At 44.6% G+C, this 15,665-nt stretch overlaps 1 protein-coding gene across 3 annotated transcripts; it reads right to left on the minus strand.

The window, feature by feature from the left end:
- Positions 1 to 60: 60 nt before the first annotated feature.
- CCDC62 (coiled-coil domain containing 62) lies at positions 61 to 15,457 on the minus strand. 3 transcript variants are annotated; one of them, XM_071445035.1, is made up of 11 exons: positions 14,984 to 15,333; positions 14,503 to 14,695; positions 13,757 to 13,923; positions 13,377 to 13,478; positions 12,884 to 13,055; positions 12,696 to 12,797; positions 11,630 to 11,718; positions 10,758 to 10,858; positions 6,228 to 6,396; positions 5,467 to 5,586; positions 61 to 1,780 (listed from the first exon to the last, which is right to left on the minus strand). In XM_071445035.1, exons 1-11 carry the CDS (start codon positions 15,017 to 15,019, stop codon positions 1,751 to 1,753), a joined length of 1,281 nt encoding a protein of 426 aa, XP_071301136.1. In that variant the 5' UTR covers positions 15,020 to 15,333; the 3' UTR covers positions 61 to 1,750. The 3 variants fall into 3 exon arrangements, with proteins under 3 accessions (XP_071301136.1, XP_071301134.1, XP_071301133.1); XM_071445033.1 differs by having other exon boundaries at positions 6,228 to 6,399; positions 14,984 to 15,332; XM_071445032.1 differs by lacking the exons at positions 61 to 1,780; positions 5,467 to 5,586; positions 6,228 to 6,396 and adding exons at positions 9,329 to 10,159; positions 15,351 to 15,457 and having other exon boundaries at positions 14,984 to 15,126.
- Between the last annotated feature and the right edge of the window lie 208 nt (positions 15,458 to 15,665).

Raw genomic sequence — 15,665 nt, forward strand, 5'->3', positions numbered from 1 at the left:
CACCAATTCCCGTTACCAAAGTCAATGACCGGAGCTCGCATCCACCCTGCGGAAAGGCCGTGGCTGAACAGAAGCTTTGTTGTCTTTAAATAATAATTCAAATCAAGGATACAATAGCAAAGGGCTCCCTGGAGTATTTGAGCTGCTTCCAGAATTAAGGCACCGAGTTTGAAGCGTTTCCATTCGAGCATCAGAGTGTGGTCAATAATGCAGCTGGGTTTTAAGTCACTTAGTGCTGAATAAATTAACCCAGTTATTTCCCTGCTTCCCATTCCACAAATCCAGGGCAGCCCCGACACAAAATCCTAAGGCTCTGCAGATCCTTGATGCATCACTTGAGCCCAGTTTTCTATATTGATTTTAAAGTCATCATTTTAAACTCTCCAGGGGTTTAAACTCAGTGAGTTCATCCAATAACCTCAAAACCATTTAAATGCAGCTGCTGCTTGGAAGTTGCACCAATTTCTCTGTGTAGCTGCTGGACAGCTTTATGGTGAGCATCGTGGCATTGTCATCATTGGCTTTTTAGGGAGAATTCTTGTCATATTCAGAGCAGGAGATTGTGAGGATGGAGCCTGAAAAGGTTCTGTGCAGGTATGCACTGTAAAGGCTTGAGGAAACCTGGAAAGAGCTGGAGCAGCTGAGCTTCCCTCTGGGTAACACTGGTGAGCAGGCAGGGAAAGAGTCTGGAGAAGAGCAGCTCTCATCAGAACTGGCCACCTAATTCTGGGGCCATTAATACCTGCAGGAAAGGCTGTCACTGGAGTAATTAAAGAGAAAGCAGAAAATGAAAGGAAAGAGTTAACAAGGGGAATCCACGGAGTGTTGTGTTTCTCTGCAATAACGGGTGGCAGTGGATGGAGCAGAAACTCCCACCCTTGGTTCCCCCCAGCAGGAAAAACGCTGGCACAGGGCTGTGGGAGGGGCACTGGTGTCCCAAAGTGCTCCCAACCTACACAGGACTGGGCAGCCCACTCGTGTCTGTGCTGAGAAATGTCAGAAATCGAGTGCTAAATGTGTTAAATGGGCAAGAGAGACACAGCAAAGTATCACCTTTATCAGCTTATTTGATCTCTTTGTTAAAAAGCAAGTTCAAGTTGTGATAGCAGCACATCTTGCCCAATCAGCAAACATAAATCCAGTTTAAATGCTAAAAAAAGGTCACATCGTACTTGGTTACCTCTGCAGTGCAAACAGAGGCCATACACACCTGATCCCATAAACATTTTTGGGAAGAGCCAGCTCCTGAGTGTGGAAAGTTGTTGTGCCCATCTTGTGGGTGACAGCTCTCCCATTTCAGCAACATCGGAGGCAGTTCCTGCTTACAACACTAATTGGGAACTTCCTATAAACATTATTCATCTCTCTCTACAAGGCAAGAAATCCAGAACAAAAACAATGTGCTATAAAAAAAAAAAAAAAAGGAGAATGCTTGGCTGTGTCATACTCTATAAATATTTCTGAGCCACCATAAAAAAAAAGAAAAAGAAAAATAGTTCCGATGTTGTAACGATTACACACTTCAGACTCTTAAAAAACAAGCTGGTGTTTAACCTGAGCTCTCAGCTATAAAAATAGCTCTGTTAATCTTGGTGTAATTCTGTGTTTTATTTCAAGATAAAATACATTCCTGCAGAGTCAGATCTTCTTGCCACTTGTGGGTCTTTCAAACACTCAGGAGGACCATGGGAAAAAAAAATGAGGTAACTTTCCATTGTAGCTGCTGGGTCAATGTCTTCAGTCCTCACAATTACCTCTGTGTTGGAACCAACTTCTTCCTCTGCAGAAAATGGAAAAGATTTTTATTAAAAAGCAGGAACATTTCCTCTGAAATATCTGAAGCAACCACTCTTATGTGAATTTGCTACACAAATGTTCACACTGCAAACAGAGTAAGAACATGGAGTGAAATATAAAGAGGAAAAGGTAAACAAGGTACTTCACAGAAAGGCAACAGTCTCAGGGCCACCACTGGGATGTTGGGAAATAAAAAACCTTTCCAGTTGGCTTTCAGGAAAGGAGTGATCTTTGTGCCCCAGGCCAGCCACTGAGTCACCATGTATGAGCACTGGCACATGCTGCTGTGTCCAAAACTGAAAATAGCCTTTTCCTCACTGCCTTCCTCCTGAGTTCTTCACTCTCCCCCACCCAACCTCTCTCTAGAGGCAAAACAACTGACTGATGAGAATGGCTAAAGCATTGGCAGCTAGGGAGGAAACTGCCCTAATGTTTGTCAGTGCACCTGCCCTCAAATGAGTTTCAAAGCAATTTAAAACCAAACAAACACAACCAAAATCAATTCAATCACTTCGGTATATGAAACTGCACCAATGTTTGGTTATTTCTGGACCTGCTCTGCTTCAGATCCAACTGATCACAGTAATTCAGTGCCTTTTAAAACAGAAAGAAAATGAGAGTTACACATTAGCCAGTGACTTGGAGAGCCACTCATGCTTGTCATGGATCTACACTGGATTGTGGTGTGTTTGTTCCACCAGCTCTTTCTCACTTGAGGCAAATGTGATTATTTCTGTAGGCTCAGCGTGCTCTCCCCACTCTGCTGCCTCAGCATGGGGCTCAGCACTTTTGGGGATTTGCTCCTGAAGCTTTGTAACAGCAGTGGTTTCAGGATGCAAGTCACAGTGCTGGCTGCAACCTATGAAACCCCTGGCTGCTTGTACCTCAGGGCTCTTTTCAGGAACAGAAGAGCTCTCTCTGTGCACAGGAGGTTTGGCATTGCAGCTACTCAGCACCCATCTCCCAGCTGCCCCATCAGCTGCTCTCCTCAGACCCCACAGCTCTCAGAGCAGTCTCAGCGTCCCCAGGCTTAATGCAGAGCCAGCAGAACACAAACCAGCCTGACTCCCCTCCCCAGGGCACAACAGCTCAGGGACTGCAGCTGGAATATCCCAGAGCACCAGCTCCCCAGGGGATGGAGGCTGATCCACAACTGCTGTCACACAGTGTCAGCCCCAGCTAGCTGTGGGGTAAGCTCCCTTTGCAGGAACCAGCTTGGGTTGTGTCAGCACTGGGAGATTTCTTTTCTTTTTTTTTTTTTTTTTTTTTTTTTGCCAGTTTCTCTCCTCATTGTTGCTGGTTCTTATTCAGTTTCATGTGGTGTTCAGGATTTTAACCATATCTGGTTACTCTTTTGTCCTCAGAACCAGACAAGGTGGTGCCTACTGCAAGCATCCAATCCACAATAGGAGAACAAATAATCAGAGAGTGAGAAATTTCCTGATTCAAAAAGAAAAAAACAATCTGCTGTGGGCAAGGCTGCTTTGGATATTCTGAAACAGCTCTATTCAATACATTCTACTTTTGGGGCTCTGAGCCCAGGAACAGTATCCTAAAACAGCCCTTGGCCTTGGCACTGGAAAAAACTTCCCAATCTCTCATTCAACAATGTTCACATCCTTGATCCTGTTATCTGTAACACACAGAAGGGTTTTAACTACAATAAGGAGGGTGCAGGTACTGGGGAATGAAGCTGTGAGATCTGACTGCCCCAAGGATGAGGAACACGCTTCAGAAAAGTTTAATTATTTGGCTAAAGGAACTACTTGACTGAATATCTGTTTGCTGTTACAGTACTCACAAGAGTTTTATTGGAAATGCACTTAGAATCCTGTGCTAGGCCCATCTCAAAAATCCATAAAGGGTATTAATATTGCAGATGCATTTATAAAGAGGGAAGCAAACAAAAAAAGATCAAGCTGAAAACACTTCCATGCTCAGGGAACATCACAGAGAAAAAAAAGGAAGCTTTGCATCTCTTTCTTCTGCAGCAGGTAACTGGCTTCTGTGAAGAGTTCTGTTGTTTCTATTGTAATGTAAAAACACTACATGGAAATCAAAGGACTCATAGAATAAAATTTCCAGAGCTGCCAGGTTGAAGCTGCTGAGCAGCAGGGGCACAGTTCTTAATTCCCCCTTCTCCTCTCTGTCCCAGCAGGGCACAGAATCCAACATGTACCACTTCCCCCTGATGCAATTCCAAAGGCTGTATCTCATATTTATTCCGTTCTAAAGCTCAGTTTAGACCAGCCCCAGGTAAGCCTGGTTTGAGGCACAGGTTAGGCCTGCATACATTAACTCAAACACGCTTGACGAGTTTTTGCCCAGAACTGCTCTGAAAGGAGATCAAAGTTGCACAGATGTGGCTCAGGATCTGCTCCCGCCACTACACACGAGTTTGCTTCATTTTCTATCCACTAAAGCTGAAGGAGAAGCCAATTTCCAAGCTCAAAAATGCAGCATCAGATCCTAAAGCAGAGTCATGGGCAGACAGAGGAGCTGAGCTGTGACGTGCCAAGCAGTGAGCAGGAGCCAGACAGCTGATGGGGCTGGGCAAGAGCCACAAGCAAGCACTGTGTGCAGGGAGCTTTTCAGGAATCCTCCTACTCAGGAGTCTTTGCAAAAGACTAAACTGCTGCTGTCTTTGCCACTGAATGAAATCCTGCAGAGGAACTTCTGAACAAAATATCCTTTCAGTTTCTGCAAACGCTGGCACACAACCTTTACAGTCAGGCCCAGCACAGCCAAGGGTTTATGGTTCTGAATGTTATAAAAATGGCTTTGTCTGCTCCTTACAGCAACGTTGTTCTGGCCAGGTTCATCTAAGGCTAAAAGGAGTGCAACTTTTTAGAGGGAGGTGAAATGTGTGAGGATGAAGGTGAGGGTTCAGCACTGCTCTGAAACCAGGAGCCTAAATCCTCCCTTTGGGATATACACCAGCACAAGTGTGCTCATTGCTAGGGACAAAAGGCACAATGTCCTTGTCAAACAAGGTAGAAATTCTTATGGATATTTACCCACCAAACAAGTGACCCTTTCTCTGATTACTTCTGCTGCCCAAATACTCAACAGGAACTTTATCAGCACTTGTGCTCATAAAATAAACTGCTATGACAGCTACATACAGGTTCTTTTCTTTGACCACTGAATATATTCTCTGACCTTGCAATGAAGGAGCTAAAACTACCAACCCACAAGAACTCTGCCTTTATTGAAGCTGAGCTTCTGGTTTAAATTCACACCCAAAGTATCCTATATATTCCCTATAGTGCCCTCCTTTCCATGAATATTATAATAAACCAGGTCTGACTGTGAGTCTCTGTGACAGCAGAGCAGTGAGTGTGTGCTGAGCCTGAGAAATCACCTAATTTGCTTCAGGTCAGAAAGAACCAGTGTTCACTTTTTTCTAGACCTCCTACAGCTTGCCCCAAAATGACTTCTGCCTTCCATCTGTTCAGACAAATGCAGGAGTCAAATCCTGTCATGACCTTGAGCAGCCAAACAGAATCCTATAAAAAATTCAAGCACTAAGGCATGCAGGAAGTGTCTCTTCGTAACCAATATCCTCCTCATGCTTTGCTAATGCAGTGCAAGCCAAGCATAAGGGAAAGGATGTTCCCAATCAGCATCCCTGGGACCTCACCCTCATCCTGGGAGAGCAATCTGTACCTTATTCTTGTTGCTGGTGTTGGGAATGCTTGTGTGGAGAAGGCTGAGCTCCAGGTCAGTCAGCATCTGTCGGGACTGGGCCAACGAGCGCTCCAGCTTCCAGAACAGGGAACTGGTGTCCTGCAGGACACAGACAGGGAGACAAAGTTAGGGAAGGATCTTTTTTTTGGAGTATTTCACACAATTATAATGCACCAAGAATCAGCATTTTGATTTTGAAATGTTTCTGTTCAATATACTGCAAAGTAACAGACTGTGTCTACTGCTGGTGTTTCTGATAAACACAGAGCTCTCTCCTAGTGCCATCTGAAACAGATTTCCACATGCAGGTATATGGAGCACTCACCAGAGAGGTACTTCAGGGATAAAGGGGACAATAAAGACATGAGAAACAGGGAAAACCAAGCAGAACAGGAAAGAAACAATGCTCAAGAGCTTCTGATAACTGCATCCATGTCCACCCAGATATTTAGTGGAATTACCAATTAGCCAGCATCCATTTTCCTCAAGCTTTTCATTCCAAAACCTTATTAATTTTTTAAAAATTCATTTATACTTATGCTGTCCAAGACATATTGAGGCAACAAGGAGCTATTTAAAAAAAAAAAAAAAAGTTATCACCTTTGCCATAAGCCTGCTGTCTCATCATTTGAGTCCCCAGTTCTTCCATGCCTGGAGACATTTGCATTCCTAGCATCAGTCATAATTCCCCATAATTCCCCTCAAAATCAACCAAGGACATTGTGCAATAAGATACTGACTGTGTTCATGCAGTATCTCTTTGTTGGTTTGGTCACTGCCAGGTCATTGATGTCCAGAGGGGAATCTTCATCAGATAATTTCCCAGAACTCTGAGTCTTGTTGCTCTTCTCAGTGGATGCCAAGAGAGGAGAAGCCAAGCAGAGGGAATTCAGATCCACGTTTTCTTCACTGCTAAAAAAAAAAATTAAGACATTGGCAGAAGCAGCATCACCATCCTTTTTAAACTTTCAAGGGGAAATCATGGCACAACATAAATAACTGTGGGCCCTGAGCCAAGGAAACCAAGAAGCTTGGGAGATTACCCTGCTCCTCAGAGCATTCCCATGTTTAACAGCTTCCCTAGATCACCTTCATCCTCTGAGGATGAGGGTTTGACTTTCAACCAGTCTCAACCAGCTCCATGACCATGGGTTTGAGTGTATTTAACCTTGCAAAGAGCACACAAAAGGCAAAACTTTGTTCTTCCCAATTTCTGCTACTCACTCCCCTCTCACACCCAAATCCTTTTGGTTCTAATCAACCATTAGGCAAATTAATATTTGTAGGTGTAGCTTTCGAGGGAATTTCACAGTTTCACAGTCATCATCTCATGTCAGAGATCACAGGAGAGCTTTCCCAAAGAGGCTTGGATTTATTTTGAAATATAGGGGCAAACCACATTAATCAACTTCTGAACACAACAGAAGCAGAGTGCTAGCCCTGCCTGGACTGGCAAACAATGAAAAAAGATGTGTATTTTAAAGCAAATATTCTCTTTGAATTGATGGCATTTCAGTAGATACTCTTTAGATACTTAATTTGGTGTAACAATGCATTCCATATCTGACAAGACTGTTAAAAATAGGTGCATTTTTAACTGACATTCAATCTAGGAAAAAGCCCTCATGAGAGTTGTCAGCTCAGGAGTGTCTGCTGTGTCCCATTTCACTTCTCCCATAAATCACTGGGATAAAATAGGCTCTCTTATAAGAGAGAAAAGCTCAAGTCTGTGTTTCTGACAAGGAGAGGTTCTGTGGAGATGTGAGGGAACAAGCAGCCTGGAACAGGGATGTGAGGAGATGAGATGAGCAGGGAAAACACACAGGCTGCAAAGGAAGGGGACCCAGGTTTGATTTTGAGGCAGGGAAAAGGCTCAGGAATGGGTGGTTTAGTCCAGCCCGAGCAGAATCAACAAGTACCTGCTGATGCTCCATCTGTAAAATGAGAATTGAGATAAAAATCCAAAGGCAGCAAATGCTGGCCCAACATAAATGAAGTCACCAAGTCAGAGCACACGGAAATGATTCCTGCACTCTGGGATTTCACAATCCCCTCTGCCACTGGGGAAGGCATTTGACTGTTAACAGCCTCCTTGTTGGCCGTTCCAGAACTCAGGAACTCATGGCAAAAATATTTGCTGGGATGACAGGGAGGTGCCAGCACCCTTCCCTAAACACAAACTACATCATCAGCACTCTGAAAGCAGCAATGGAAAACTGGAGGATCCAGATCCAAGTCCCAGGAGGAATGTTGTGCTGGTCTGTGCCATTAATCCCTTCACAGGAGCAACGCTCCTGCCTTCCTCCCATGTAGGGGTGAGGATTTATGGCCTGCCAAATCCGAGTCAGCAGAGAGCAGACAGTCAGGGATTTGCACTGAGCCAATCCATCTCCAATTAGCAGGGCCCCAGGACCAAATGTGGCCATCAAGAAAACTGGAGAGCTCAGCAGCAAATGCCAAATGGGTAGCACAGCTCCCCCTAACTGGAGGACATCTTCCAGCTGCACTGCCCAGCTTGAATTTGTTCCTTTCCCCTTAAAATTCACTCAAGGACAAGACAAATAGGGCAAGACAAAAAGTGAAAGCAGCTTCCATGATGCAGCCTCAAAAGGGGTTTGGAGGGATGGCAGAGTGTCATTGGTGCTTCTGGGGGAGCTGGTAAGGAAGGTCAGGGTAGACAGAAGGGGAGTGGAGTCCTTCCAATGATTTACAGGCAGTGGAAACTAAAGAGAGCCCACACAGAGAGGGAAGCTCAGCTAAGGCACATGGGAATGTGCCAGGCCAGCATTCTTTTTCAGTGGCTGCCCATTCACCTTGTTTCTGAACAGGTCTGTCTCACTGCAGCAACAATTCCTACAATATTTCTGTTTCAAAAGCCACACAGAATGAAAGCATCCATACATCAGATCTTTCCATTCCATAACATTAATCTGTTTGGATGCTGGGCAGGCTTGCTGGCAAACACTGTGAGCAGGTTTAAACAGCTGTTCATTTACTGTGCTTGTCAAACCACCAGCTGGAAGGCTCCTCTCCTCTGGCTAGAAAACAGCTATGAAATCGCTGTGAAACTTCAGAAATCCTTCTAAAATAGAGCTGGGTAAATCAATTTTTTGAACAGGAATAGAGGAACCAACAGAACAAATCCACAGCAAGTCCCAGCTCTGAATGCCTTTGCTTATGCAGGCACAAAGCCACTTCTGTAAATGCAGAGCAGGTTTTTATCTCGGAGACATTCCAACATCACTGAGGCACCTGGGTCTTCTTCTGACACTTCTGAGCATTAGAAACCTCATCCTGCTTGTCCCCAACCACATGTCCTTGTCCTCCCACAGCACAAACAGGAGGATAGAGTCCCACGAGCTGGAGGGTGGACAGATTGCTGTCCTTTAAATCTTGCCATCTCATTTCTAGCCCTGACAGAGGCAGCAGCCCGTGCTCAGAGCTGTGTCCTACATTCCTGCCCAGCCAAGATGTGATTTTTCTCAATAGAAGTAACACAGTCACTAAAGCATCACACAAAACCTGCATCTGTTTCTTGCCTCACAGAAACATCACTGTACACGTCCAGCTCTGGTCAGAACATACTTTACCCATCAGAGTTATGAGCAACACCTGAGATCTCAAAAAATCTTAAAGATTTTCTCAATTAGTTTATTTGGCTAAAAGTTACTATGGTATTGCAGATTCTCCTGCCCACACAGCTCTTGGGGATAAGAGAGGAGAAAAAATAAATGCATAAAAATAGAATCATGATACTTTAAGAGCTATTTTTATTTTAAATTTGTTACTTTTCAGGTTGAAAAACTAAATTTAAAACAGCAGTTACTCTAAACATAGCTTGAACTAATACTGAGAGCTTATACACCTAAGTTTCTATATAGTCTAGCTTATTCTTATTTCTTAAAGGCAACAAACTCATAACCTTTTTGAGCAGGTACATTTCATCTCTTGTGCAGTCTCCAAACAGCTGTAATCTCTTCCAAGGCTTGTATTTCCATCTCTCTTTTTGGGCTTGAAAATCTCCAGCCATTCCAGATCTGAGAGTGGCTTCCACTGTTTGTCTTTAATTACAATGAAGTTATTAATACTGGAATCAGAGTCAGACTTGCAAGTGGCAGGAGTCTCTGTGCTTTTTTGGCCAGACTCAGTGTCAGATCTCTCTTCCCAGGTTTTGTTTCCATTATCAGTTCTGTCAGACGTGGTGCTGCTCTGGATTAAAGTGCTTTGCAAATCTACACGAGATTTGATTTTAAGCCAACGATCATATGAAGGCACAGACACCTCAAAGGTTTTTTGGTCTCTGCTTTTCACTTCATTCTCTCCAATTTCCCTGTTTCTCAATGGCCTTGTGTTGTTTACCTCATGAAATTTTTCACTGTCTAGCTCATCAAAGCTTGATGTAACATCCTGCTTTTCTCCTTCTTCCACAGGCAGGGCCAAGCCTTTCACAGCTTTTTGACACTGGTTTAACAACGCTGAGGCAGTTTCCTCCAAGTCTGAAGCATTCAGTAACTGTCTATTATCTACTTCACACATCTCAGGGGTGGCTTTTACCCTACTTGCTGGAACTGGTGTAGTTCCACACTCCTCGCACATCCCGTGGCTGCCCTCAGTCCTACCCTTGTCTGTCTTGCTGCTGGGGCTTTCAGAGGCAGAGAATGTGGCCCCTGAGCTACAACGGCACGACAAAAACAAGTCAGAAACACTGCAGGTAAAGAGCATCCCCAAGTGCACTCCTAAAGCTCTACAGAACACAGGCTCTGCCACGGTTCTGCAGCAGCTCACACACCACCAGGCAGCTGTACCCTGCCAAAACCCCACAGAAAATCTGCCCAGATTTGGCTGTTACTTTTCAAAACCAGTCTGAGAGTTCCCTCATGTTTTAATCACAGTATGGTGATTCTGTCTGAGCCTCCAGGGTGTGCACCGATTCTCTAAGTTTACTTCCTAAAATAAACTTTGCTTTTTAAATAAAAGCAGTAGGGAGCCAGGTTAACACCCCTACCACCAGACTAGTTCACTTCCTAAAAAAAATCATGAGCTGTCTGGCCTGCTACAACACTTGCTCTGTGACTGATGCTCATGGTCTCTCCTGACCAAATAAAACACAAGGTACTTGACAGCTTCACTGCATGTTTGTGGTCGAGTCCAGCAAAGCCATCCTGACCCAGCACACACCCCTGTTAGGACCTTAGCTGGGGCTGAACAGTGAAGTCTCTCTTTGAGGACAAACTATTTAAGAAAAAAAAACCATTTTAAAATGTCTTTACCTCTTCCCACTTGATGCATTTTCATGTTTTTGCCTGGATTCTTGAGAGCTATCAAAGTTGACATGGAGGAAGTGCAAGTCCCGCTGCTGTTTCACACAGACCTGTCAGAGGCAGTGAGGGGCACTGGTGAATGTCTGGGTGCAGGAACATCATCACCAGGTAGTACCAAAAGCATCCTCAAAATGTTCTTATAAACCAATGCCTGTAGTCAAATTATTGACAAAGACTTCCAAATCTAAGAGACCATCTCTGCATATATTTAGGAAAATAATGTTTTGCAGCAATAAACAGGATTTCTATTAGGAAATTAGAATATTCTTCTAAGATGGAACCACACTGAACAATAAATAAAATATCATTACCGTTACCTGATATTTAATACATGTTGTTATTAAGTTGTTCACAGCTACAGAATTATAGGACATGGATGATGATCATGGGATTTGGCTTGGACTGCAGGGGATTTTTGTGAAGCTAATGGAGAAGGTAACTACCCATCAATTATTTGCAATTAAAAAATGGAACATGCTTTGAGAACCTCAGCTGAGAGCAGGTGAACACACAGGGTTTAGGTGGTGAAAAACAGATCTGCCAGGACACTGTGTCCCTTACTCAGCTGAGTTCACCTTGGGCAGATGTGTGACCCCAATCCTGCTCCCTTCACGTCACTTCCCAAGCCTGGAAGCAGTGTGGGCTTTTCAGCTTAACCCCAAATGAAATAAATCAACATTCTACAGGGATCCCAGCAAGGCACAAACAGCTCTTTGTTCCTTAATCAATACTGTCTAGATCCAACTTTTTTACACCGTTCCACACAGGTCTGGTGTTCCTGTAAGTGCTCCTCTGACCTCGGGGCACAACCGGGGCTGTACCTGTCGCAAACTGGACAATTCTCTTTCAATCCGCACTTGCTTCGACTTGGCAAACTGAAAAAGTTGATCCTTCCTCTGGGCTTCTTCCACTGTTTCAAAAGATAATAATTGGTTTTATTACTTCAGGTGAACAGACACAAAGCAGGTGCATTGCTAATGCTGTGTCTGTAGCAGTAGGAGGTGGTACTGAAACAAAACAAGAGCATTTTCTTAAGATCAATGGGACCTGCTTCTCCTCCAGATAAAAAGAGCACAAAACACACAAGAAAACAAAAATTCAAGTATTTCCCTTGGACTTTTCCTCAGCACCTGGCTTCATGTTACTAGCAGCAACACTGTGCTTCACTGACTGATTTATTTAATGTTTTCAGAAAGGAAAAAGGGAAAGGGAAAAAGAGAAAAAAAAAGATGAAAGCATAAAGGAAATTCAGCTAATTGATTTTAATTCATGCACGTAGAGAGAAGTGCAGCAAAACAATTCCAAATTTTATTGGTTTTAAAATAATGAGACATGGCATCAATATCTGATAAAGGTCAAACAGCAGATTAAAAATGATAGGCAAGGAAATTATCTGACAGCAGAGGACACCTTTGGCCACCAAATCTTTCAAGGTCTCTGTGGTTGTCCCCAAGAATGTTGCAGTGACCTTTCCTATCCACTGCAGCACCAGATGTTCTTCCACCCAAAACCAAAGGTATTATGGAGAGCAAGATGCAGTTTACCAAGGCCTGCATATTAAACCAGCCTAAACCAATCCCATCACCTAAAGAAAGCAACAGAGAAGAGAAAGTCTCAACATTTTCAGGAGAGTCCCCTGAGCCACTCACTCCTCCCTGTGTAATCACTTTGGTGAACTTTGTGCTTCCACAAGATTTTATAAAGTGTCCCTGCAGAAGCCCCAGATATTGCTTCCACAGAAGAATGGCACACAAGGGATATACTTTTATTAAACTGCAAGGAAGGCAGGTAACAAGCTGCCTCCTTCACAGATAGCAGTGAATTGCTGCCCAGAGGCCTCTGAGCTGTTGAAAGCCAAGGCATGAAAGGCCAACTGCCCACCCTCACCTGCCAGGATCAGCTCACTCCTCAAGCAGCCATTTTCTTGTTTCAGGTGGCTGATTTCTTCCTGGTTCTTGCTGCTCTCTTTCATCTTCTCAGAGAGGATATCTACAAAACAAAATGTAGCATTTCTCAGATTGAAAAGGAATCATGCTGGCCCTACACTAAATTAGGTGCCCAGCAGAAACATTTACCTTTCATCTTATTTACTTGGCTCATGACATCGTTGAGTGTCACCTTGAGGTCCTGGTGCTCCCTGTTGCGAGTGAATTCATCCAACTTTGCTGTACGCAGGGCATTCTCCAGGGTTTTAAATTTAGATGTAACCTCACTAATCTGATCAGTTGTTTCAATTAAGGCCTTGTCCTGAAACAGGAAATACAATGAAATCTTATTTTTAATATCATGGGTTTGAAAAAAAACAGTACATTCTTCTGCAGTAAAGTGATCCACAACCTCCTTCTGAGATTTTGAGGAAAAAAACCACCTAATTAAATCTTAGAAACAAGCTTGTTTGTGAAAACAAACCAGTTTATTGCAGACCATTTTCCCCTTCTCACACAAGCCTAAGAATTAACCATGAGTGAGATCACCAGGGACAGAAGCCTTGTGGCACAGTCACCAACAGCTGCACTGCAGCTTGACCACATTTAGTGCCCACCAGCTGACAGATGTTACAGATGTTACCTTCATCTGAAGCATGGAGAGAAGCTCCTGTTCCCTGGCTTGCAGCTGGCCTGTTTTAGCAGACAGTTCCAAAACTGAGCAGTGGAGACTCTGATTTTTCTCCTAGTGAACAGAAATAAGTGTCAGCCATTACTTCAGTGATTCAAAGTTATTATTTTTCCCCAGTAAATACGTCCACAACATTATTGAAATATGGTGAGTGGTAATGTGGGATCCTGAGCAAACTGGAGAAAAGTGGACTGGAGTAAAAATTGTTCCCCAACTTGTTTGTGATCAAGGGTCTTAATACCCTGCATGTCTCAGTTTTGGAATGTTACAGCTCATCACAGGCACCTTGTAAATGCATGGACTACAAAACCAGACCATCACTCAACCCCTACCTCCAGAGCCTGGCAGTGGACAGATGAATCTGTTACTTTTTGAGTGAGCTCTTTAAACTTCTGTTGTGTGCTTTCAAGTGTTATCTTACTGTCATTATGCTGGGATTCTAGTAACTTTAACTTTTTGGTCAGTGATTTTATAACTGCATTTCTCTCGTTCAGCTCACCTGAAAAGGAAGGAGACAAAGTTATATGTGAGAAAAGAGCTCAGAGGCTGTCATGCAATTTCTTAAATCTCAGAAATAATTTAACCCAGTGTTTTAAAATCACACAATTCAAACCTGGATGCTTATGCTGCACACTCTGAAGGAGGATTCCATGGCTACCCAGGTCAGATGGAACAGAAACTGCATGGTGAGCTCTGTACTGAAACTGTTCAGAGCCACCAGGTGTTTTGTGTTTGTTCAGAGCTGTGCAGCAGAACCTCAGGGCACAGGGCTCTGTAACTCGCCAGCAGGCTGCACATTTTTCCTCTTCCCCCACATTTATTTAATCAGATTGTTTTTTAAAGAATTCACAGAAGCAATTCACACATTCAGACAAGAAAGAGTCTGATCATCACAGCCCCTTCAAGATCAGATCACTTCAGCACCAGTGTGGAAGTTTAGATCTCAGAGGAACAATAACATTTAAGGCTGAAGGGTAGGAAATGGTTCCTTATATGAGGGAAAACTGTTATTGAGGAGTTGAAGCACCTGAACATATTTAATAGACCAAGATGTCATTCTTTATATCACAACACTTACTAGTTAATAAGCTGCATCGTTCTGCTAAAGTCAGTATTTTTTGGCGATCATCTTCCCAGGCCTGGATGTGTCTCTCATGCACTTCCACCATGTCATTGAGCTCCTTGTCACGATCTTTCAGTTCTGCAATTAAAAGCTTGAGCTCCTGTCTCTGCCTCCTAATGATGCTGTTCTTGTGATCGGGGCTAAATGCCTACAAAAGGTGAGACATGGAATGCATTTCAACACAAGGAAGTGACAAATTCTCTCATAATAAACTCGAGGGGTTTATTTTTAGTTGAGCTATGTTTCTATTATAAATACAGAAGAAGAAGTTCCAAGAAGTTCCTTATGCTCGTGGCACCACCTGTGGCCCTTGACTGAAGCCCTTTGCAGAACGAGGTGGTACCACCTGTAGTCCATGACTCAACCCGGCAGCAGCACAGTGAGCACCCTCCTACCGAAAATAGAGCCGATTGTTAACGGCACTTTCATCTTTTACCTGGGGCGAAGCAGAACGCTGTAGTGATGAACTCATAGGGGACTGGGGGCCAGAGCTCTGCCAGGCATTCGTGGAACCGGGAAGGCTTCAAGGATGTCACGTTCAGCATGGAGGCTCCCCCGCCGCACAGCCGCCTCACGGCCCTGAGGGAGCACAAGCGGCCTTGGAGCGGACGGGCCGGGGGCGCAGGCCTGAGGGGGGGCCCTGAGCTGCCACCCCCGGGGAGCGACCCCCGCTCCCGGGCAGGGCTCCCCCGCTGTCCCCCCGGCTGGGGCGGCCCTTCCTAAGCCCATGGGCTTCCCCTGCCCTCCGGCCCCGCTCATTACCCCTGGTTAGCCCCGGTTACCCCCGGCCGCCCTCGACCCACCGGCACCGCCCGGCCCCGCCCGCCGTTGGAAGAAGCTCCGCCCCCCGCAGCGAAGGGGCCGCGGGTTCGAGTCCGGTGCTGCCGGTTCAGTCCTTCAGCCACGGGTTCGAATCCCGCGGCCGCCTCCTGACTCCGGGGCTCGAGCTGCTAGAAAAATGTGATAATTAATGACGTTGTTAATACGGGGTGAGTAAGAACCAGACCGGAATGTTAAGGGTTGGAAGCAACTTCCCCGTCCAGCGTTAAATGGGAGGACTGTAGAGATGCAGGCAGCTCTTGAGAGCCACTATTTCCAACAAGAAGGATGGAGTTATC

This window comes from Agelaius tricolor, unplaced genomic scaffold (genome assembly GCF_023055355.1).
Source record: "Agelaius tricolor isolate 1412-34295 unplaced genomic scaffold, bAgeTri1.0.p SCAF_20, whole genome shotgun sequence".
Lineage (NCBI taxonomy): Eukaryota > Metazoa > Chordata > Aves > Passeriformes > Icteridae > Agelaius > Agelaius tricolor.

What these genes read in the sequence shown, in the direction of transcription:
- CCDC62 (XM_071445032.1), bottom strand. Translation starts at nt 15,019, where the DNA reads ATGAGTTCATCACTACAGCGTTCTGCTTCGCCCCAG. An exon ending in AGCGTTCTGCTTCGCCCCAG is followed by an intron (nt 14,696 to 14,983) that starts GTAAAAGATGAA and finishes CACCTTTTGTAG; the next exon opens with GCATTTAGCCCCGATCACAA. An exon ending in AATTGTCCAGTTTGCGACAG is followed by an intron (nt 10,859 to 11,629) that starts GTACAGCCCCGG and finishes TGCCTCTGACAG; the next exon opens with GTCTGTGTGAAACAGCAGCG.